We start from the raw sequence: 24,337 nt of genomic DNA, 5'->3' as shown, positions 1-24,337 counted from the left end.
AATGAAACTGGGAAATGTTGCTAAGAAATCAGCTTGGATCAGTTCCTCGGGCGTCAGTCATTCGAACTCACACTGAGATATTTTGCTCATTCTACAAACTTATGTTTGTTATGTTCTTCTTTCATTTTTGATGCAACTTGAAGAGAGGTGAACAGGCGCTCCAACTGTCCTGCCACGTAGCATGGCTACAAATAAGTTATGTACAAAGTTTTCTTTCATTTAGATTATAAACTAATATCAGTAAAGCATGTGACGCTTCATACTGTACTATTGAACGTGTCTCTAATTTATTGGGTGCTGACTCCAAGTTAATGCTCATAATGTACTGATGGCTGTCAGTTGGAGGCCGTTTCACAGTTTGGGTCTCATTTGCCTTTCGTTTGAGCGAAAGCTGGCAGGGACTCCGGCTGATTCAATGTCTTTAAACCCAGGAGAGCTCGCTTGTCATCGTGTTGATGTTTCCAAAGTTGCACAGCTTGCAAATCAATTGGGTTGTTACGACCTGGTGCGAGCTGACAGAGCTGAATTTGGCTTACCTTAAATTCTGAGTTTGTTTTTTTCCTGTCAAAAATACAGTGCAGTGGTTTTAATTCAGTCGGTAACGGCTCACTGTGCATTTTGACTCATGAGCGTCTTTGTATCAGCAGATTTATATTTAGGCACTGCTGTCAAACTTTTAGGAGTTTTCCTTATTTGTAGGTATTGAACCACAGCAAAGTGTGACTATGCTCTAATACGTCCTTTATCTATATAAACTAAACTTTTCCTATTTTCCTATTATCTCTTGACCAGTCTTAACTTTATTTATTTATTTTTTTTGAACACTTCGTCCATGAGCTAAAACTCTGTGGAGGCTGTTTGGGGGGGGGGGGGTTCAAATTGTGTTGTCTACAGTAAGACTGAAAATGTACCATAGTCTTCATCACCCCAAGCAACTACACCAATGTCAAAAGTTACAGTCCTTTCATCCAACATTAAGGTTTGTCATCCTTTTATTTCTACTTTCCCAAAACGAAAGGATCCAGAGCATTCTGGGCCACATTACACATGTGAAATCTGGTCACGATCCACTTCAGAGCCCACAGTTTCTGAGTCCTTGCTAGTTCAGAAGCATACATCATGTGTAACTCGGCAAAAAGAGGTGACAAGAGGAACTATTTTGAGTTTGTCAGACATCTTTTAGGAGAGAATTTGAAAGGAGTTGTTATGTCAGCCACTTAAGCTACATTTGCAGTCTATAAACAGGTTTATGAGAAATCCATTCTATTATTCTACTTCTGAACTGAGTCGGTTGCACTAAACTACACTTCCAAGTTTGTATTAAAAAAATGAATACATGACTTAAAGCTAGGGTAGACGATGTTGTCCAAAAGCACTTTTAGTCATACTGAGTGAAATGCTCCTTGCCCTCTGGGAGAAGTCAATACATTATGTGCACGGAAAAGGGTGCGGAAAAAATCTGACAACAGCAGTGGCCAAAGGACAGTAAAAACTCCGACCAATCGTATCGCGCGGACCGCTCTTCAGGAACCAATCAAATCCCTTCGCCGTTCTACCAGCCCCCTGCGCGTACATTTCAATGGCGTGCACTGGCCCTGGTTCAGTGTGTGTGCGCGTTGCCAAGGTGCTCTCGCGGCTCGCGTGAAAAATAGAACGAAGCGGAGCGGGCGCGCTGCGCTCCTATGCGCGTTGTGTGCGGGCAGTCAGAAAGGTTAATAACATTGGAGGTGATCACAAACTCGCGCGTGCGCAGCGCGCGCTTCCGCATCCAGTGCGTTCGCTCCCAACGGGAGCTCCTCCAATGGGGTGGGAGCTGGGCGGAGCCTTGGGAGATGCTACATTCGTGCTACATGCTAGTTTTCCAAGATCGTCAACCCAAGCTTTAAATGACTGATTCCTTATATGTCCCAGTGAATCCTGAAGTCCGGCTAATGACTCCAAGAACCAAAGCCAGAGACTGCAGAGCTTTTGAGATTAATTCTGTCTCATTGGAATGGGGGGAAAATTATGCAAGCCTCCTTTTTGCCCTCATGCCGTGTCCCTTAAAAAACATAATTTTATGTTGGCAGGCATGCTGTTGAAATGCAGACAGGTAGGCTTTGTTCGTATTCATACAAGTAGGTAGGTGGGTGTGTATGTTGGTGGATAATGTCTAGAACTGCAAAATATATTGCAGATTTATCTTGATTCTGATATCAGCATGTACAGTACACATATTTTAAAAGAGTGACTGTGCTGGAAATATGACTTTCTTTGTTTTTGTGGTGTTGGGAGTCACTAATTGCATAAAGCAAAGTTTTCAAAAAGGCAACGTTATCTCGGAAAAACAAGCAGTGCTGCGATTGACATTAAAATGTTAAATTCTGAAGATGGAAGATTTTTAAAATGAAAATGAAAAACATTTATCAGTGTCTCATAAGTGAAAGGCAACGTTTGGCACCAGTTATGCTTGGAAATCCTTCAAAATATGGAGATTGTTTAAGTCTCAGACAAAACTCCAAGTCATGAAACGTGACCATCACAGAACAAAGATGCTAAAAATGTCTCCAAGCATCTGGTCTGAAAAGTTAAGAAAACAAAGGGATTTTTTTAAATAATGTAGGCCACAATGACTTTTGGCCACTTTTACGCTAAACTGGGCATTTACAGAAAAAAAAAAAATCCCTCTCCATGTTTTCAATAGTGTTATTGTTTTCAAAAATAACAGTATTCACACCAGATCATTTCCCCACCAAAAAATGTAATTTACACCGACCCACGTAAAATCGTTCAGGGTTACAGTGAGCATATAGATGGCAGCGGAATGAGAAGCATAAAGCCGTGCTCTCCAATCAGAATCCTAGAACAAACAACAACAACAAAAAATGGCACAAATTACTTCCTGTTCCTTCAGCGAAAACAGCACAGGCGTTGTTGGTATGTGCTGAATGTGGCGTTAGAAGTACAAAACAGGTAAAATATGAGAAAATATTAACTGGGAATCATGTCAGTGAAACTGTAGGGGCATAATGGCAACATGCTGCGTCCACTGTCATCACAGTAGCTGAACTGTAAAACAGTTTTCAGATAGAATCCTATTTTGGTGACTTGTAGCTTTGTTGACGTGTAAGCAAAAGACTCAAATGCACTGAAATATCACTGTTTTGTAGCTTGTGAACAAGGCTTTGATACCTGTATGCACCCACCCCCTCTCTGCCGGTCAGATCGTGTATTGACGATTGTAGGTACTGATTGGGCGATCTGATTAAGGGTTGGATTAACCAAATTAAAACTGCGTGGAGTGACTTCCGTGACACGCATGCCTTTAAAATTCAATATTAAAAAAAGATAAAATCACAAAAATTGTCCGACTGACTACTTTAATTTGGAAGAACTTATCACAGTGTACCAAGACGTTCACATAATCTATTTATGTGTTTGTTTACAGAACAAAACAAATTATATCATCTGAACAGTAAACACCATTGTGTAACTCATGCTCAGCTAATAACATGCAGCTCTAATAATTGTGTGTATGTCTAAGTAGGTAAATCAATATGTAGGCCATTTGGTGGTAGATGTGCAGATATGGTGGTGGAGCATTAGATATGTGTGTCACTGCTATGCAGACCGCTGAATTGGCATTTCGGTAGAAATGCAGGGTAGCCTGTGCATGGGTATGTAGCCAGGTATCGATGAAGGTATCCATATTTGCCTTTCTATATAAAGTATAGTCTGTCTGGTCCAGTGCAGCATTTGTAATATTAATTTTGTTTTGTGCTTTGTTGTGAGGCACTTTGCAGCTGGGTGTGTTGTGTGTTCCTATTGTTGATGAGTTGCCATGACCACAGTGTTCAAAACTTACAACCAGGAAACAAACCATCTCAGACCCATGACTCTTGTGCCAGCAACAGACCTGTGTCCGTCCTGAGAGAAATGCTAAAGAATTGCCTTCCTTGCCACATAAAGACTGGTTTTAACTGAGACCTTCACAGAGAGCCTATCTTGATAGTCATTCATGTTGTATTAGTGGCATCTTTGTCCTGAGTTTAAACACACAGAAAGCACATTTAACCAATTACCTATTTTCCTCATTTTAGAGCGCAGTTCATCTGGCGCCAAGAACAAATGCAGTTTGTTAGCTAGCTGACGTCCAAAAAAAAAAAAAAAAAAAGCCTGAGCTTCGTGTTTGTGTTTCTTTATGTTCTCTTGCATCACATTCATTATTCACTCGTTGACACTGCTGGACACTTCGGTCTCCTTGTTTACTTGTGTTGGTCCGCACGACAGCACTGTGGCGTCTGTGTTTTGGACTTGGCTTCGCAGTTTATTCTCTCTGCTGGCCCTGACTTCCCAGGGCTCTCTGAATCTATTAATATCACCTCTGTGCGACCCACTGGGACTAAATAGGATCTCGGCTTCTTACCGTAGGCATACACTCACCTCTCACTCGTACACACTCACGCAGCAGTAACAAAATCTGACCTGTAGCTGCGACGCTGCTGGCCCAGGAAAACCAAATCATCACCGCGTCTCTTTTGCTGAATCCAGCAAATGACCCCGCACAATCTAGAAAGAGATTTTACCAGTATTTTCCACATTCATGAGCAAATACCTTGTGGAAAATTAAACCATGAATGGGTCCCCTTAGCCAGTGGCTTCCAGCTTTTTTTTTTTTTTTTTTTTTTTTTTCCTAAGGAGACCCACAGATTGCTTCTGGGATTTGTGAAAACATTCAAACGAAGCCAAACACAGGTCAGCACACAGTTTTTAGAAAGTGCCTTAAAACGGTTCTCTTGTGACATGTGCAAATCTAATTTTTACAACCTCAGAGTAGGCGAAGCCTCGGGCCACTGGCGTTCTAGGGGGTCTTGGCCCCCAGCTTGGGAACCACTGGAGGAATGTGGATTCAGTCTTCTTCATGTCTGCTTATCATGAATTGGCTTTATGTGTAAAGATCATGTGTTGTCGGGTCACTGAGCTATTTAATGTTTTTTTTTTTTTTGGAGTGGTGGCTGGACACCTCTGGACAAAGTCCAATTGTTTAATTGGATTTGACAATTGGTCCAAATGTCAAGGAGGTAGAAGATCTATAGACTGACAAGTATCCCTATACTTATTGGAACTTTGCACTTTGGAAAACAAATTACCAATTTCCCAACATGTTATACTTTAGAGGCTTTGGAAGTAAAACAAAAATGTCCCACAAAAGTATCACAATTTTTTGGGGATTCAAAAGTCTTTTTTTTTTTTTTCCCTCCTCAAAAATAGATGCTCCATTTTAGTCTGTTTAGAAACCTCCTTGGAAACAAGTTACTGCTTTTCTTCATCAGAGCATGAAATATTTTTCTTTGACCATCTAGTAACGCGACGTCATATCCGCTTGTGGAAAACAAACTCAAACGGAAAGTAGAGAATGGCGGATAAAACCACTACTGTTGCATTTTAAATCAAATGTGGACACATTTTGGATATTTTGCCTTGAAGGGAAAAGTAGACCTCGAAATGTGGAAAGTTATTTGTAAACTCTTTGAAAAGCTTTGAATGAAAAGTTGAAGTTGACTTTATGATGGAATATGTTAGGCTCCTGTTTGTAGTGTGTGCTCATAAATATAGCAGTTTATATCAGAATGTGTATTTTTCATTAATTCTGTTTAAAAAGGTTTCATATATGTAAAATGTATTCAGAAAACCATATATTTTGTCTATGCAAAGTTTTAGCATCTTAAATGCAGTCCAGGCTTTTTTGGGGAAAAAAAGGACAAGTTCAAAGTTCAAATTTATTGCTGTTGACTGAAAAACTGACTCATGTGATGTTAATTTTTTGGGGGGTTGGGGATATAGCTCCTGATGTAGTCTGAAGACAGCGCCATTCAACTCTGTCACATGGTCTCATGTTAAAAGAGCAATCTAAAAATAGCAAAAAATCGAAAAGATTGAAGAATTGAAATCAAAGTCTCAGCCAAAAAAATCAGATGGACAGAGAAGCATATCGTCCCAGCCTTAACCACGTTCCCACCTCCACGTCTGTTGTGGGTGATTTCTGCCTTTTCGGGTGGCACTCTCAAATCTGTTTGTGAACACATGGAAATAAATGACTGTTAAACAGCCAGGCCAATTGCATCTATGACCTATTTATAACAGCTTTCATAACTCGGACTGCTGAGAGAGGAATGCAAGTAATGGACAACATGTTGATTCATCCATAAGATAGATTAACCTTCATGAGCAGCGACGCACTGTTGAACAGGTTTTGCAAATTAGGCCGGAATGAGCTTCTGCTGCTGAGAGAGCCGGTGTCGGTTGGTGGCAGATGAGCGAATATAGGAAAACTATTTGAACAGATTTAGAGCCCAGAGGACTGTGACATGAGGCTGCGACACCAACAGCAGGTGTTTGTGTGTGGACACTAGAGGTGTGCTGATACATCGATTATTAGATTAATCGTGATGCGACACATAATGATTCGATTACGATTCATAAATATTTAAAATCGATTATTTTTCATAATAACTAGACGCCAGGAGCACGGACGCCACTTGCGGAACCAAAGTATTGTTCCTGCGCACCACCCTGACATCTGTAGTGACGGACCGGTTAATATGGCGACAGCTAGCTCTTTAGCTACAGTAACAGAGTGTGAGATTCATTCTTCTGGTTTAAAAGCCAGTGCTAAATGCCAGCGCTGCTTTTGCTAAAGAGAAAATCATTCAAAGTTCTCGTCCACAACATATTCATCCAATAGATATTCGTCCATTTTACGCAACACTGGAACAAAAAGCACCGTGTAGCCTCATGTAGCCCCGGAAACAATGAGCCGTACTGCGCATGGCACGGCGCCGTAAACAAAGCTTTCAGGTCAGAGGTAAACAAAACAACCAAAACATTTATCTCTGTAATATGCCTGAAAGAAGTCCAGAGGCGTTTGGCAGCATGACGATGTTTATTCCAAGAGCAGGGATCAGAAACATGCGTTAGCATCGGCAGTCGAAAAAACACGCACACAACAACACTGCAGCTCCCGTAGCTCCCGCTGACGTCACACTACCGCCTAGACATATAGACATAGATATCTAGATGTAGGTGTCTAGATATGCTGCACGCCAAGTAGTAATTCAAATTGAACATATATCTGCATATATGACATATCTGCAGAAACATGGTTGCAGAAACAGCTGTACATTGTTTCAAAGTATGAAGTGGGCCCTAAGTGAGGGGGAAAAAATGCACAAAAAATCATGATAATCGTTTTTATCATTAATATCGTGATAATCGTTGAATAATCGAATCGTAGCACCCTGAATCGTAATCGAATCGAATCGTGAGGTGCCTTAGATGGCACACCCCTAGTGGACACCGTGATCTTCAGAAAACATCATCCACATATCGAACAAAAATCTCCTCATTCGTGTTCCAGCAGGAAGACCCCGGTTCAGTCTTTTTTTGTGCCTGCTGTAGACTTCTGCCCACAATCGAACAAACCAAACCAAACCTGGACTCCCTGACCAAAATAAAGATCACTTCTCCAGCGACTCTGGTGCCTGCCGCCAGCCAAACCTGCCTGGTAAATCACTGTCGTGAGGTGACTGAGGGCTGTCCCAATTAAGATTCCTGAAAAAACATCAAGTGGCTCTTCTCAGTGAGACAGAGGTGGATTGTTCCACCTGATGTTGACTCCACTTTCCTCTGGAACTCACTTCGATAACGTGGCTCATGTCAAAGACAGATGAAAGGATTTTGTGTGACATCCGTGACTCTGTTTACTGTACACACCTCGCTTTGTTGGGCGTGAGACAATACTGCTCTCGCTGCAATTGAAGCCACCAAAAGACAAGGTGCATTATGATCCTCACAGGTTGTAATTATCACTCCGTAGATCTTTTTGATCTTTTCCGTTGTTGAAAAATGAAATCAGATGTTAACTCTTGCTATCATTGTTGCGTTAAACTTTACACAATAACAGCATGCCTCATCATCATCATCACGAGAAGCAGATACAACAGGATGTTCTGCGTGTATTTAAAACATCTGAGGTATTTATAATGTTGTATTCAATTTGTCAATGCAGACTGTGGGAACAAAGTGTGGCAGTCTCTGCAGTCCCATTCATTCCTTCGGGCAATTTAGAGCCATCATCCACCAATCACCAGGAAGCAAGTTCTTTTTTTGGTTATAAGTAGAAACTTTAGAATACCACACAGGCACATGGAGAACATGCAAACTCCACACAGAAATGCCCCATGGACTAACAAGAACCGTGGCAACTCTGCTAACACAGTGATGCTCCCTTTACAAATAAACACTTCTAAAATTACTATCTAGGTAATCCCTTTGAAACTGATTTAAGCCCCGTTTGAACATCATCTCTGGCTTGAGGGAAGAATTTTAGCTGCTGTAACATGAGAGAGTCGTTTAGCTTCAGATTGTTGTTTGCAAAGCCCTGGTCCATTGGGTTATTTGAATGGGGACAATTCAAATGAAAGGCACTTCCTCTCAGTCGGTATCAGTCCACTGGGAGCACATTTTATTTGAATAGTTGCTCAGATGGACTCGCTTTGTTGATGCTCTGAGATGACTAAGCAGAAACTGGATAAGGTTTTGGTATTTTAAAGCAACTAGGATATTTTGTCTGTCTGAAGCTATCAAACAGTAACTTTTCTGATTATGTGTACAAAATACCATTCTCCCTCTTTCACCTACTTGTGTGACCTTTGTCTAAAGGTATGTGATATACAGTATATTGTCTACAATAGCATCGTAAATGTTGTTTTGACGATGTTCAATTTTACATTGTCGAGTGTTTATACCATCTCGAAAAGAAAATAAATGGGAGTCCTGCACTCTCCCTGGGTCCAGGCCCAGACTGCCAGAAACAGACAAGTGTGCATCGTTTTTCTGGTTTCGTTTCAGAAAAGTTTCATGTGCACGCGAAGTTTTGAAAACGTTCATTTTCACGTGAAAGCGTTGTGTAAATGGGCGTCAGTCTCTGTTTGCCCGGCCATGGACTGTCGACCAGTTAAGGGTAAACCTGCTTCTGCCAAGAACCTGAATCAACCCCAACCCTGAGCTGAATTCAGTCCTATCAAAGATGTATGGATACATGGACTTTCTTTGCTTTCAGCATTTCACATCTGGTCTTCATGAGTTGTAAAGGATTGCAAAACATGTTTGATTGTTGATGCTCAATGTATTTGTATTTGGAAGCAGACTATTGAATCTGATTTTCAGCTTTTCAGCACAGTTCTGTTTCTTTTTTTAAACTCCTGATCAGTTCTGTTGTCTTGTTCCATTATGAAGTTTGATCTAAGTGAAAACAGGCACCTCTTCGCATTTTGTCTCTTAACTGTATTTTCTGCTTTTTATCTGTATGTGCTCTGGCCCGTGGAGTTCTCTGTCACTTCGAGCAGTCTTTCACTGCATCTTATTCATTTGTTGTGATTTTATTTCCTCTGGAGCACTGTGGAGTTTGGCTGCATTTATCACCTCATCTATTCATTTCTCCGGGCAGGTACTACCGATTCTTACATCTTGGATTTATCTTAATTACCGCTGAGTCATCGAATGTTCAAAAAGACAAAATGATGATACTATTATGAAGTGTAAGTCTTTGCCAGCGTCACGTGCTGGACTAGAATCTTTTTGTCGTTGCTGTACACACCTTGTGTGCGTAATTGGACGGACAAAGCAGTGTACTTTTGCAGCAGACCACACTGATGTTTGAACATTCCCAAACTGTGTCAGCATGCTGTTGTGTACACGGAAACTTTGACCTGAATGGAGATTCATTATCCCCTGCCTATCTCCAGCCTTTAGCTGAAGCTTATCCCAGGTCAGCGGGGGGGGGGGGGGAGAATGCTTTTTTTTCCCCCTAAATGTTCTTTTTTTTTCCACTTCTGTCATAAATAGTTTGAGGATTTTAAACAGAATTAGCTTTTCAGCTTTGAAGATACATATTTTTTTCCCTTTGAGTTACTGTTAAATCTCAAGAAAATAACTGCAGACCCTGTTTGCGAAGGAAAGCTTCAGTCTGTGAGTCCAGATGGAGAGATCCAGCTTTTGTCAATATAGACAAGAAAAAAAGGGGCAGAAAATAAATGTTGAAAACCTGTTAAGGAGAATCTGAGCGGATCAGATTGGAGTGGAACAGAGAATATTTCCTTTTTGGGCTTCGATTTGGCAGCATTGATTTCATTGTGAAGTAATTGCTGAAAAGCCAGGTTGGTTTGATGTATCGTTCAAATGTCACTGTAATTAAGCTCTAATATTTTCTCAAGCTTGGCTCAAATGGCTTCTTTTGTGCACGCATTGAGGTCGTGGCATAATGAATGCAGATGACACCAATTAGGATTAATGTAGGTACAGCCGGGCCTGATTAGTCCATGCCTTTTTGTGAGCGTTGTTTTTCTTTCTAAAGCTTGGGACAAGTTTTGACCTATAAGTGCTGACCTATGACCGAGTCCACGCAACACTTAAACCAGTTATGCAGGTCACATTGCTGTGATTTCACTAAGAATGCTTTAATGCTTACACTTTTCAGTCCCTGCAGTTTTTCTTTTTTTTTTTTTCCTTCCTACAAGAATGTATTAATGCCACAGACTAGCTTGGGCTACACTTAAACAATCATCACAAACCTATAATGTGCTTAATTTTTAAGCTTTGCTGTCACATAAGCTACATTTACTGTTTTTTACTGTGTGGTAACAAAGGTTTTATCACCCATATCTAATTCTCCGGATTACGCCTGCCTATAATGCCAGAAACATTGCGCTCTTGCACTTGTAGTGTTTCCTAAGCTTCAGGCTACTTCTGAACCGAGGGCTGACTGCAAAGACGTGGATACAACATATGTTTGATGCTCATGTAGAGCATCAAAGAAGCTAGTAGCAAGTCGAAGGAAAAGGGTCATAACTCCATCTTTTGCATATTGTTGCGCTGGCAGGGCGTGCGATGAATGATCACTGAGATTTCGTGTTGGAACTTGTGTAGCTCCCACTTTGACATCAACATCAGATTTTCCTGTTGTCAGATAGTCTCCAAGCTTCTCAGTGATTGATGGTTCCACATTTGATGACTCATTGTTAAGAACATCCAACCCCTTTAACACGGACTGCGATTCGCCGTGGACTGCAGTGTAGACCATGGTATGTAGTTTTTCGAGAAATAATTTGTCATTGAAAAAGGTTTGCGCTGGTAAAACCACAGATCAATGGCACACAGTTGGCAGAGGGATGTTGTGCATCATACAAAAAATGACAACAAAAATCTCCACCATTCCAGAGACTACACAACATTACACTGATTGGTCGATTTGAAACCAATACTAATCCAACTATTTATTTATTTTTTTGCACTTTGCAATACAGTTTGATCTTGAGAGTCATGGCAAACGATACTCTGTGAAGAGATAAACCAGCTTTGTTTGAAGCATGTGGCTGCAGAAAAATGTTCCATATGAATCTGCAAAAAAAGTGCAAGGACTAATAAAAAAAAAAAATCTATCCTTTCAGATTTATTTTGCCCGATTATAAAGAAAAAAACTCTACTTGGGACAGGAAGTGAGGATAATGATGTGAAACCTAATTCTGTGTTAAAATGTCTAGGAATAAGTGATGTGACATGATGCTTCAGTTTGTATCTGCTAAAAAAAAAAAAAAAAAAGCTCCTTTAGACCTCTGAACAGACGAGAGGTCTTTTCATTTGTTGCCTTGATTCAACCTGTTATCATCCGTCTGTGGCAGAAATAACCGAGAGGCCTGCTTGATTTCCACTCGCCTGGTATTCTTTTTCGATAGGCCTATCTTTTCTTGAGTGTCCACTCGAAGGTCAGCGTCTCAGCGTGTGATTAGTTTGCCTCCCGTTTCTGTGTTACACAAAGCGAGTGAGTCACACTTTGTCAACAAGAGCGATGTCTGACTGTCCCCGCTCGAGTTAATGAGTGATGAAGCCCTCGGCCAGCGAACAAGGCACCTTTCTGTTCTGACTGGAGCCGCTGTTGGTTAATGACTAATTGCGGCATTGTGTTTACCATTACCTGTCGAGGTGAGTGAGTGCCGCAGATGGTTCTGTTAGACCGGGACAGCTGACCTGACCGGCCAGTGTCGCTCACATTGTGTCATCGGCCAAAAATGGAAACCAGTGGAAATGTTTACTCAAGGTCTGAATTATGTCAGCCCAAATATCCCAGCTTTGAACGGGCTTCGATTACTGTTTTGACCAGTTATTGTTCGCCACCGACAGGTGTGCACGGGTCTTTTTTGAACTTGCTGAAGAACTGTTAGAAAGCTTCAATGGGACGCACTCACAAGAAAACTCGTGTCCAGGTCGCTTTCGGTTTGGAAGACACATCGCGGCTTTATCGATCTGTCAGAGGAGATAGAAAGGTCTTGAAAACTGAAAGAGAGGCCACTTTCCTTTTAAAAAGGAGTGGAATACTTTGACCTGGATGACTGAGTCTTCATCTAGTTTGTAGACTGCATACAAATTCTTTGTTGGAGAAAAGCACACCCCAGTGGCAAAGGTTAAAATCAGAAGCTTAAGGTTATGGACACGGGCAGGTGTTGGTGTCAAAAGGGCGTCAGCTTGCAGCTCCCATTTGAACCCCCGAATAAAGCCTGATGTGCTGCAAAGTGTCCTTCATTCTTAATGCTGAGCTTGTATCCTGCTCTTTTTAACGCTGCTACTCTCGAGTACATCTAGAAGCGAGAAAGCTGGGGACCAGGCCCTGCAGGTCCGCCTCAATCCCTGCAAATTTATCTTTAAACACCCAATCCATGCCAATTTTGAAAGAGTCTGACACAAAACAAAGAGTTTCATCTACTAATATCAAGGCAAAAGATTTTAACATCCTTGAAAATCAGACAAATTATATTTGAGTCGAAAATGTATCGTTTTATTGTTTTATAACTGTGTTTTTTGTGGTGTTTTGTAACTCATGTATGATATTTATAGTCGCCGAACCTGAAACTTCTAAAACACTTCAGTCTCGGTTCCTTTCCCAAAAGCAAAGCTGCTTCAAATACAACCAGAAGCGCAATGTCAAGCACTTGTTACAAGGCCCTGCTATCTGGTCACACAAAAATAGATTTGAAGTGAATGCGGATAAAACCGATGACCTATAAATAGTCCTGAGTTTTGTAATGAGTTTTGCCTGTTTTTGTGCTCTGAGTCTCTCTGCGTGAGAAGGCACGAGGCAGGTTTCGCTCCAGCCACCGTCACAGAGCGTGTGGCGGAGTTTTTGTGGTTTGCAAAGTGTTTGGTAGGGGAGGGACCTTCAAACACTGCTGAGCTACTTTTGAGTTTCAGGTCCCTCCCCCAGCTCAAACTCCACTTTGCTTCCTTTCCCTTAAAGGCACATTCACCTCATGAGGCCTCGTCGGCCCCGCTCTCTTTTAATGCGTTCTCTGTCTTTTCTGTCTTTACACATGAAATTGATGTTGACCCAGAGGCTGAGGACGCATACATTATCAGACAGTAATATTCCCATATCTGCCTTCACTGATGATTTTATTCCTCTTGTGTTGTTCTCCAGGTGTGTGTGTGTGTGTGATGAGCGAAGCAGCCTGGCAGTGTGTCAGCTGAGCATCTAGCAGGTGAGATGAGGTGAGTGATCATAGTAACAAAGAAGTCTTTAACACCTAAAAAAATCCTGCCTTCATCACGATGTTTCACGTCTTCACCACACGCTTGTAGTTATGCACACAATAAATGTTATGCAGTGAACAGGCATCATTTTGAGGAAGTAATGAATTGAAAGTTTTCTGCACAGTGTGAAAACTCGGTCAGCAAATTGGTCAAATAGAAGCAAACTCAGTGTGATTGCCCTGCCAACCCCGAGACACATTTTCCTCTGGGGATAAAAACTTTTCAATGACATAATTTTTGAAGCCATCATACTCTTTACGGTGAGACTGTTGGCAGAGTGGTCAATTTTTAAGTGGAAGGTTACAAGTTCAATTCCCCCATTTCTCCTCATCTACAAATTGCATAATGGATGGATTCAATCAGCTGGCTCTGACAGAAAAGGGCTTTATGACTGAAGTTTGTTTACTTTTTAAAACAAAATGTGGACAAAATGCAACATGGCACAACTCAAGGTTGCAAAATTCAGTGTGAATATTTATTTACTAAACATTTTTCTTCCTGTAATGAGATGGCTGACAGAATTATTAAGCTCCTACCACAGAAACCTGAGAGAAATTATGTAGCTCAATGTGAGAGTAAATTATCTACGGTAATTACAAATATGTCCCTCCAAAAAAATCCAATTATAGCACTCAGCTTCATGTTATCACACAATACTGTGAAACTTAACATCATCTCGTGACACTGAAAGTTTGCGTTATTTTATCATGACCTGCTCGTGATTTCATCATGGGAAACCCCCCCAAAAAATCATCGCTGGATATATAGCTTCCTTTTTTTTTTTTTTTTTTTTGCAAAGCATTGTGTTCCCAGCACTGTCTCGACCTTGGAATCAACCTCACTTGACGATAACCTGCTCGTCCATGTTTATTGCTTTATGTAGCTGTAGCATACTGCATCTCTCTAAATAATGCAAACGCGACCTGGTTAAGACAAACAGAGGTCGTTATGCCACAATCGCAACAACCTACCAATCACTTCATCCCCTCCCAATCAGTGATCCCCCTGAAAAGTTGCCAGCTGTGCTCTGCTGTGATTGTGGATTGAGGGTGAAAGAGAAGAGATTCATGCTCGGAAGCGGACTCCAGTGAAATGGCTTCTTGATCTTTGGAGGGAACTGAAACCCTGTCACCCCCCAGGCTTACCACCTGTGGTGTTCATTATCAGCAGGTTTATTGGTAGATGTTTGTAAATGAGGCCCTACAACTTGGTGTACATAATTTTTCAAATAAAATTTTTCCAAAATAGCATTTGTGATTCGAAATAACAAGAAGTCCATTCTGATGATCATCACAAGCTCTTTTTTTTTTTCCCTCTCCCGTCTTTCTTTCTCTTTCCATCAGTGTGAAAGCAATGTGAGCTCCCCCGACGAACAGGCACAGCAGTTCTCAGTAGCAGACCTCCACCCCAATCACCAGCCATTCAGATGCACAACGACAACAAACTGGCCAATCATGGCAAGCAGGTCACCGGGGACGGCCGGTCCCAGGTGCCCGGCGTGAACCCGCAGGTCCAGCAGCAGCAGCAGCAGCAGCAGCAGCAGCAGGGGGCCGCCGCCCACCTGGGTTCAAAGGCCATCGGTGCCGGCAGCCATGGAGTCAAAACCAACCAGATTTCAATCGCCAACGCCGCCATGAAGGCGGCGGGCCAAGCGGTGAGCAGCGTCGGAGGGATGCTGAAACCCAAATCCAAGCGGGAGAGGAGCATCTCCATCGACTCCGGAGAGTCGAGAAATGCCATCCCTGCCGTCCTGGAGGCCGATGCCAAAGGAGGTGAGGCGTGCATGTGCAAAAGAATCGTTTCTCTTGTAACTGTGCACAAGTTCACTTCCTTTACCTTCCTATCAGCTGAATCTCCACTTGAAATACCAGATTGCTTGCGTTCACCTCCTCCACAACAGGAAGTGAATACAGGGACCGAGAGGACAGCACTTCTTTTCTCTGTCACTGAAATGCCCTGACCTTTCACTGAAGCTTCAGAATTTCCCCCTGGCTTTTGATATTTTGTGCCGTGCCTGCGCAGCAATGACATGTCTCAGAATTAAAAAGAAAAAAAAAAAACTTTTCTCAGAGGAATAAACACAGTTGTAAAATCTTGTGAAGCCTTGAGAGATTCTCGTTCAACTTTCTAATGATGAGGTTTTAAGTTTGCCTTTAGATATTTGTCAGTTTGGTTCGGTACATTTGTTTGCTATCACTTATTTAACCTTCCACGTGAGTGTCTGATTGCTCATGACAACATGTTTCGTGAAACTCATGTGAACTTCCTTTAAACTCCAACACACACTAATGTGTCATCTCCTCTGACGATGCGACAGTGACTTGCAGGCGTTTCCTCTAACTGTCACCGTATATATTCACAGAACTAGATTGTGGAGACTTGCTGTAATTTTTGCATCAGAAAGTCTCAACCAAATATGAGCACATGCCAAGAAAACACACACTTATTTCTTTGTGTTTCTCCTTCAGTCTTATTCTCTGTGATTATTCTGCCTATTGGGGAAACAAGTATGCATTCCTGACGTTTCTTTGAAATCACTGTGACACCGAGCCTTGAAACCTGCAGTCGGTGAAAAACTGTCTGAACGCGGCTCAATAGCTGCCTTTCTTAGATAAACCAGGAACCGCTGGTAACAAAAACAAGAGGTCAGCGCTTTCATACGGCCTCGGCGACGAGGCAGCAGTCCTCCTCTGCCGACATTTTCTCTGTGTTGACAAAGCAATATCCTTCACAAGTAAGTGTATATTCAAAAGGTTTTATGTCTGAGCACTCAGACTCATCTGATGGTCTTTATGTAAAAATGCTTTATCTCCACAAAGTTACTGAGAAGCACACAAACTGGAAAAAAAAATGCAGGGTCAGTTTGTTATATCAGTATAAATGTGCCTATCACAGAAGTAATTAATCATTAATGCATTAACGGAGAGCAAAGTAAACCTGGTGTTGTGCCTATGGTTGTGAAAGTTCATGGAAACAGGCAGGAGGGGAGGAGCTTGGCATTACATCTGTGTGAATTATTAAAAACCGTTTGTTTTATCTGATGTGGTTCAGTGGAAAAGCTGATCTGTTCTTGTGGAGGTCTCATTCAGTCTAGTTTTAGCTTTATTTAAGGTCAGAATATATAACAGGTTGGATTGTTGCTGAATTTAATTAGCACTGCCACCCAATGTGAAACAGAAGCATTACACAACTTTTAGAATGTTCACCTTTAATGTTTGAACAATGCTATATCACTGCTTTCCACATCCACGTTTACACAGCTGTGTTTTCCCCCCACAATCTCATAATTGTAAGAAAGCTCAACATATCTAACAGCAGAATTTTACGTTTTTAACAGATATTAAAGTAATTCTTAAACTTGAGAGAAAAATGTAGTTGACACACAGTGCTGGGCAGAATTGCTGTAATTGGAATATTGGCATAAAATGCAGTAATGAACCAAAGTTATATCTTTAAACTGAAGAAAAGATTTCTCTCTAAGTGAAATTAAAAGATCCACACAGAAAATGTTCCCTGGAGCAAATTAAGGCTCTGTATTGATGAAAATCAAATAAGGCTCTCAGACACATTTGAAAGGCAAAACAGCTCATCTTTGCTTAGCTTGTACTATTCACATGACCTGAACTAACCAATAGATGTAGTTCCCTTGGCTCCAAGGACTATAACCTAATTGCTCCAAACTTTCAACTTCTGTTTCAAAACGTTGGGATATCATCAAAAGGCTTCAGAGATCCGATCAAACACTTTAATGATGCTTCCTGGATGAGGAAATAAGAAGGAACCCATTGATGCCACACAGGAAAACTAAAGCTGAGCTGAAGCAGTGTAGACAGGTGGGGGTGACGGGTAGAAACCAAGCAGCTTCCAAAGATTACCTGCTATGGACGAGTGAAAGGACATAGTATGTTTTTAAGGTGACTTCTCCTCATACAGGAAACTGCTGCCTACAGCCATGGTGGAGGTACCATCATGCCGTTAGGCTGCCTTTGAGGTGTTGAGTGTATCAAAGTGAAAATGAAACCTGGACAAATGTGCTTTGTGGTGTCGGATCACTAATGTTGAGGTGAAGGATTTTAACATTAACAGCTGAACATCAGTGAAGGGCACCGAGTGTGTGCAAATCACGTTTCACCTTTGGATTTTATCTCACTGAAAGATTTAGCAGTGTGGCTTGGAAAAAGCTCACTTTTCTAGTTATGTGCAGGTGGTTCATTTGCATTTATTAATAGAAAGTCTGAAATCTTGCATTGATGACCTGAGGTGGTAGTCCGTCAATGATCGCTGCGTTTTGATGTCAAGGCAGGTGTGAAGTGGAATACTGCGACTGGTAGCATGTAGAGTGGATTTGATTATTTCTCTGGAAACTGTCTGGATCCATGGAAAGGTTCATGTTATTAGTGGTCAATGTTATCACCAGAACAATGTTGATGACTGTTGTGTGTGTGTATGTGTGTGTGTTGTCCTCCAGAGGGTGTTATGCGCAGTAAGCGGCGCTGTGTTCTGGAGAAGAAGCAACCATACAGTGGAGACGAGTGGTGCTCGGGACCCGACACCGAGGAAGATGAAGACAAGCCGCATACCGCAGCCCACCGTGAGTGTGCCTGCCCTCGGAGACCAGGAAACACGCGCTGTCTGCTATTGTCTACAAGTTGCACAAGGCGCACTAACAATAGCATCATTGTGGCTACAAGACTGCTGGTCACATGAATCAGTCCCATGTAGAAAATTCCCATCATATCTCGGTTTTATTTATACTGAAAGCAGCGTGTAAAAACCATAATTTACTGTGTGTGATGTTAGGTCACACGCACACACACACTCACACACGCGCACACACACGGTACATACAGACTCAAAGAGAAAATGTCAGCTCAGTGTGCCATTCTGTCTCCTGGTCCTGGCTTGACTTTACAAGTGTTTTAGCTCCATCTAGTGTTTAAACGTTGTGTAAAACTGGAGGTCAAAATAAATCAGAAAATCATGCTACTGTGCTGCTGGTGTTTTTTTTTTCCCCAGGAGATCGAGGCCTGGCAGGACCAATGCAGGTGCTGCCCGACCGCCTGTCTGCAGGAACCCTGTCTGAACCCGGAGGCCCGGTCATGGGATGCGGAGTGGGACCAGGCCTAAAAACAGAACTGACTCAGCCTTCTCAACATTTGGTTTATGTTTTCACAACCAGCCTAGCCAACAGGTGAGGAGTACTTCCGGGTCTGTGAGGCAGACCACTGTTTCCATTGTAGTTTCAAAACAAACGGTGTGTGTTTGTGTGTGTTTTTCTATTTAACAGTGCTGCAGAGGCAGTGATGAAGGGGCAGAGCGATTCCATCCTCCTGTTTCACCAGCAAAATGTCCCACACTCCAAGTTGGAGCAGGTCAGTAAACAGCTGTGCATTTGCAAAACCTTATAAACTAAAGTGGACAGAAAGTGTTTATCGCCACAAGAAAACACAGATGCAGACTGTTTGGCAGTGTTTATGTGGTTAATTTTCTACAAGATAACTTTTGCTTGGTTTTATTTTTTAATTATATGCTTTCTATATGTTTCTTTTTTCATCAACTTGAAGGGCCACTCGTCAGGAAAGCATTCCAAGCTGTCCGAGAAGGTGACCGCCAGCTGCTCTCCCCCCACTGGCACCCCCAAATCCCAAAGTGGAACCCCGCGGCCGGCCTCTGCCGGAATCGGCCCGTTGCATCCTGCAGGGACTCCGTCATCAGCAACACACTCTGATAATGAAACCTCTCAGACCAGACCTGGCGGGGCTTCCAGCAATAACAGCCTGGTCACCCACAGGTCAGACGGAGGGCGCGCGGCCACACCTGCAGGCCCAGACCCAGCAAGCGGAGACAGGGATGGTTCGGGAGTTGCGCCCCTCCCCGTGACGGCTGTTTCTCCCCTCAGGGAGTCCCTCCATACTGTCTGCACATCTACAGGGCGAGGCGGTGCAGAGATGTGGCCCAGTGAACACTGACGGTCTTTCCAAAGAGCAGCTGGAGCACAGGGAGCGCTCTTTACAGACGCTGAGGGACATCGAGAGACTACTGCTGCGCAGTGGAGCAGGCGGAGGCCCCGGAGATGCTGGAGGCTCCAACAATAATGCTCCCAACAACTCATCCAACTTAAATAATAACAGTAATGATAGGAGTGGTATTCTTGAGGACGCTGACAATGGTACTAATAACTCTGGAAACTGCAGTAGTGGTAATATGTTGTCATCGGCCTTGGCTCCAATGGGAGGGATGAAAAAATACGAAGAGCCCCTCCAATCTATAATTTCGCAGACACAGTCCCTCGGTGGACCTGTGCTCGACAGCCCTCAAATGGACCCTCACCACAGCCTGCCACAACATCCACACCACCAGCTGTCTTCACCTGGGGAGGACATGGGCGCTTTACTCGGACCAGAAGGGCTGACCCCAGAGCAGATGGCGTGGCGGAAACTTCAAGAAGAATATTACCAGGAGAAGAGACGGCAACAGGAAATTCAACCGTCTACACATCCCCAGCACTTTAGAATGATGACGGAGATGGGCATGCACGGAGGCCCTTTGATGGTGAGAGGACCACCGCCTCCCTACCACAGCAAGCCCGGCGGGCAGCAGTGGGCTCCTGCCGGCATGATGGGAGGAGGAATGGGTGGCAATGAAAGAATCATCGACATGCACCAAGAGGGACCTCGTGGCCCGAGGTTCTTAGGACAGATTCAGAGAGGACAGCCAGTGGGCGGGGGTTTCCCCGGCAGTCCCGGTGGAGTTTTATCAATGGAGGGTCTGGGACCCCAAAGGCCAAACCGCCCAGGGATGATTTGGCTCGATGACATGCCCAATAATATCAGTGGTGGAGGTCCTTTTCATGGCTGCTACCCTGGAGGGCCTAATCAGCATGTGCAAGGCGACCCCGATCATCTGTTAACGCGGGAGGAAATATTTCGCATCATGGAGAAGCGGCATATGCAGGGTGTCTCCAGGTTCGAACTCGACAGATTGGCTAAACAGCAGCAACAAGGCAGCCTAGGTTCGAGAATTATGGATAATCTTGGCGCTCCAGATTTTCCCAGTTTAGGAATGGGGCGAGGTCCACCCGCCAGTAGATGTGAACCGATGGAATTTCCTGTTTCAAGGGAGATCATGGGATCCCCTGTAGGGGGTCCGCAGATCAGAGACTTGGTGGATTCTTCAATGGGAAGTAATCTTGCGATGAACATGAACGCGCCGATGAATGTTCAACAACAGCAGCAGATGTTACTATCTCAGAAACTCCGAGGAGGCCAGACGGTAGGGGGACCTTTGGCTGAGATGTTTGGATCTGGAGAAATTTCACGAATCAGGACTTCACAGAATGGAAGAGGAGGAAATAAGGGCATGATCCCTGGACCCGATGGTCCCTTTCAGTTTCCCAGTCAAGGACCCTTCTCTGGTGGGCAGGTAGAAGGACCTTATCTTCAGCAACCGGGCCCTGAGATGTTTGGGTCTGATCAGCAGGGCCCCAATCAAATGGGAGGTACGCCGAGGCTTAGTCATATGCCGATGGCCGGAGGCCTCAGGGGAGCGGACCTCGGTCCGAGGCATGCGTCTGACCTTTCGGTCAATGTTAACCCCATGACCTCTCCTTCAGTGCCTCCTCCCCATCAGCTCAAGTCTCCATCGCTCAATCAAGAGCCATCTCCTCTGCTGCCCTCCCCGTCTGCTCCAGGACTGAAGTCACCTTCTCAGATCTCCTCTGCTGGACACCACCCCCCTCCCCCCCCTGCATCAGGTGCTGGTACTCCTTCTTCAATGAAGTCTCCACAAATTATGGGATCTTCCAACCTTGGATTGCACTCTCCATCCGCCTCTCCTGGACGACTCAAGTCACCAGCCATGGGCTCTCCGGGGTGGACGTCCCCGAAAACAGCTCTCCCAAGTCCAGGTGGTCCACCCGGCGGGAAAGCTGTGGGAAACGGAGGAAGTAGTTCCACTGAAACAGGTAAAGTCCAAGTTACCGCCATTTGGAATCATCATTATCCTGTTGAAACGCTGATGTGAAATTGTGTTTTAATGTTCTCGACAGGCCAGTCGCTTCCCCCGAGGAGCTCCAACTCCACTCCCATCAGCCAGCCGGGCTCTATGAATCCCAGTATGCCATTCACTTCATCTCCCGACGCCCCGCCATCTCAGAATCCTTTATCTCTCATCATGTCTCAGATGTCTAAGTACGCCATGCCAAGTTCTACACCTCTCTACCACGATGCAATCAAAACAATCGCCACTTCAGATGATGAAATGTTGCCGGATCGACCGCTTCTGTCTGCCGTCAGCGTCGGAGGTACGGAAACAAACGTGAACGTGGCAGACAGGAAAACACTGACGCAACTGTACAATAGCTTGATATAAAGCAGTTTAATAATTCATATAAAAAAAAGAAAACATACAATGAATATTAACAGAAGCTATGACTGAAAAACAAGACGGAATAAGTCATTTGAAAAAATAGGTAACATTGAAATACAAGCAATAATATTAAAGATTAGAATTGAAGATGCCTTTAAAAATTCAACAAGTCTTTTAAGGGCCAAAAATAAAGCAAATCTATTGAAAATAAGTAGAAGACACTATTAAACGTCATCCCGTCAGAAGCTTAAAACTATGTCTTAAGCTGTTTCTTAAAATTGTCTAAGAAAGATGCTTCTCTTAAATGAGCTGGCAGGCTGTACTTTTTATTCTTTATATTTGGTATATTTAGTATTCCAGCTCCAAATGATAAAAGTATTATTCAGAACATACTGAGATAAACAGTCTGAGTGGTGTGACGGTACAAGGCCATGCAATGCTTGAAAAACTGATAAAAGAACGTCAAAATGAATCCTCAGTAAATCATAACTGCAGAAACATGACCTCTCATTCCAGACTTGCACTAATTGCAGCCTTTCTAGGGAGAAAACACGTATCAGGCAATGAAAGGAAACGTTGCATTCTGCCAGTATTCCTGAGGAGGAAGACGCAACATAAATGCACTAATAGTACTGATGATATGTAGGGTAAAGCTCAAGTTGGGGTAAATTGGGAGTCGGACTTACGGGTTTCTGTATAATCAGTTCTGTTTGTGCACTTGTGCCCACTATTGAAGGTTTATCTTCTTTGATATTGAGAGTGTGTCAGAGAGAGAGAGTGAGAGTGAGAATTCGCTGATATTGTCACAGCTGTAAAGTAGGATTCAAGGTGGACGCTGTTTATACAATCTCTGTTATTTTAAATGCCCATGCTGTGTGTTACTGTTTCAATATGGTTCTCATGTCGGCTTTGTTTTGTCACCAGGAAACATGGTGAATCCCCAGACATCACAGATGCTCGTCTCCCAGGGCCAGATTGGACCCCACAGTGACCCTCAAAGCCCGATGGGTATTGTAAGCCAAGGCCAGCAGCACTTGTCCCATGATGCCTCGGGAGCTGTACTTTCTTCCCCAAACCAAATGGGCATGCCAGCCATGAATTCTGCCATGATGGGAGGAGACGGACCTGAGGGAATAGGGCCCTGCAATGTTTCACCTCAGAACCAGATGGGTGGTTTTCCGCGCATGCAGCCGCCGTCGCACGGACCCATGCACTCACCGATTGGAGGAATGTCGCAAAATTTCTCTCAGTCCAACGAGGATATCCTGCCACATCAGCAGTTGCACCTAATGAGCAAAGGCCACCCCCACCAACGGCCTCCTCACCCTTCAGACTCGTTTGCCTCTCTTCCCATGGGGGAGGGGCCGGATCTGAGCGAAGTCATACGACCCACTCACACGGGGATTCCCGAGTTCGACCTCTCCCGCATCATTCCTGCCGATAAGCCCAGTAGCACGCTTCAGTATTTCCCCAAGAGCGAGCCACACCAGAATCCACATCAGGGGCCGCCGTCCCAGCACCACACCCCGCAGCAGCTCCTCAAACAGCTGTCCTCGTCCGGCCCTCCACACGGCGGCGGACCCTCATCAAACCCTCATTTAGCGAGCCTACAGAATATGATGGCCGAACAGCAGCTGCCACCTCACGCGGCGCACGGTGGAATACGCCAAAGCATGGGCATTCCTCAGGGGGGCTCGAGGGGTATGGTTTCAGGAGGGGGCATGGGCCCCATGTGCCCCCCTGGACATATGATGGGGAGGACAGGCTTGGTGCCCCAGCAGCAGCTTCAACAGCAGCAGGCCTTGATGAACAACAGCCTCCTGCACCATCCCTCCAACCCGTACCCCGGCATGATGCCCTCTCAGCAGCACCCACACAATCTGATGGCTCAGCAGAATCTCATGATGATGCAGGCCAAACAGCGAAGCCTGTCAATTCCAGGGGAGCCCTTTGGACCTCAGGGCCCTCTGATGTCCCCGCAGGGTCCCATGATGGGCCCGTCCCACCCGCAGTCTGGCATGATGGGCCCGCAGTCTCTCAGACAGCGAGGAATGTCTCTGGACAGTCCGATCGGTTACGGGCCCGGTGGAATGACCAACATGCCGTTCTGATCCAGCTTCAAAAACAAAAGCAAAAAAACAAAAACAAACAAAAAAACAAAAACACAAAAAAAGAGGGTTCACTAGGTAAACTTCCCATTGTGTCCAAAATTTTTCATTACTGTTATTCTTGTAGTTGTTTGAAAAAATGAGTTGCAAAATCAGTAAGGATCTCAAGATTTTGGATTACATCTGATTAAAAATAAATAAATAAATAAAGCACTGTAACACTGTTCAATGACAAATTTGAA

The 24,337-nt window shown here is 43.8% G+C and overlaps 1 protein-coding gene across 1 annotated transcript; it reads left to right on the top strand.

Annotated features, from left to right (window-relative positions):
* The first annotated feature begins 13,144 nt into the window (after positions 1-13,144).
* On the top strand, positions 13,145-24,235 carry bcl9l (bcl9 like). Its single transcript, XM_030108135.1, is given in 9 exon segments — positions 13,145-13,578; positions 14,964-15,392; positions 18,089-18,211; positions 18,637-18,811; positions 18,908-18,992; positions 19,185-19,511; positions 19,513-21,583; positions 21,668-21,922; positions 22,912-24,235. Coding segments are annotated over 8 exon segments (4,569 nt in total). The 5' UTR covers positions 13,145-13,578; positions 14,964-15,046; the 3' UTR covers positions 24,099-24,235.
* Positions 24,236-24,337: the final 102 nt, after the last annotated feature.

This window comes from Salarias fasciatus, chromosome 14, assembly GCF_902148845.1.
Source record: "Salarias fasciatus chromosome 14, fSalaFa1.1, whole genome shotgun sequence".
NCBI lineage: Eukaryota > Metazoa > Chordata > Actinopteri > Blenniiformes > Blenniidae > Salarias > Salarias fasciatus.
The sequence above is the reverse complement of the archived record's forward strand: the minus strand, read 5'-3'. Positions and strand labels throughout refer to the sequence as shown.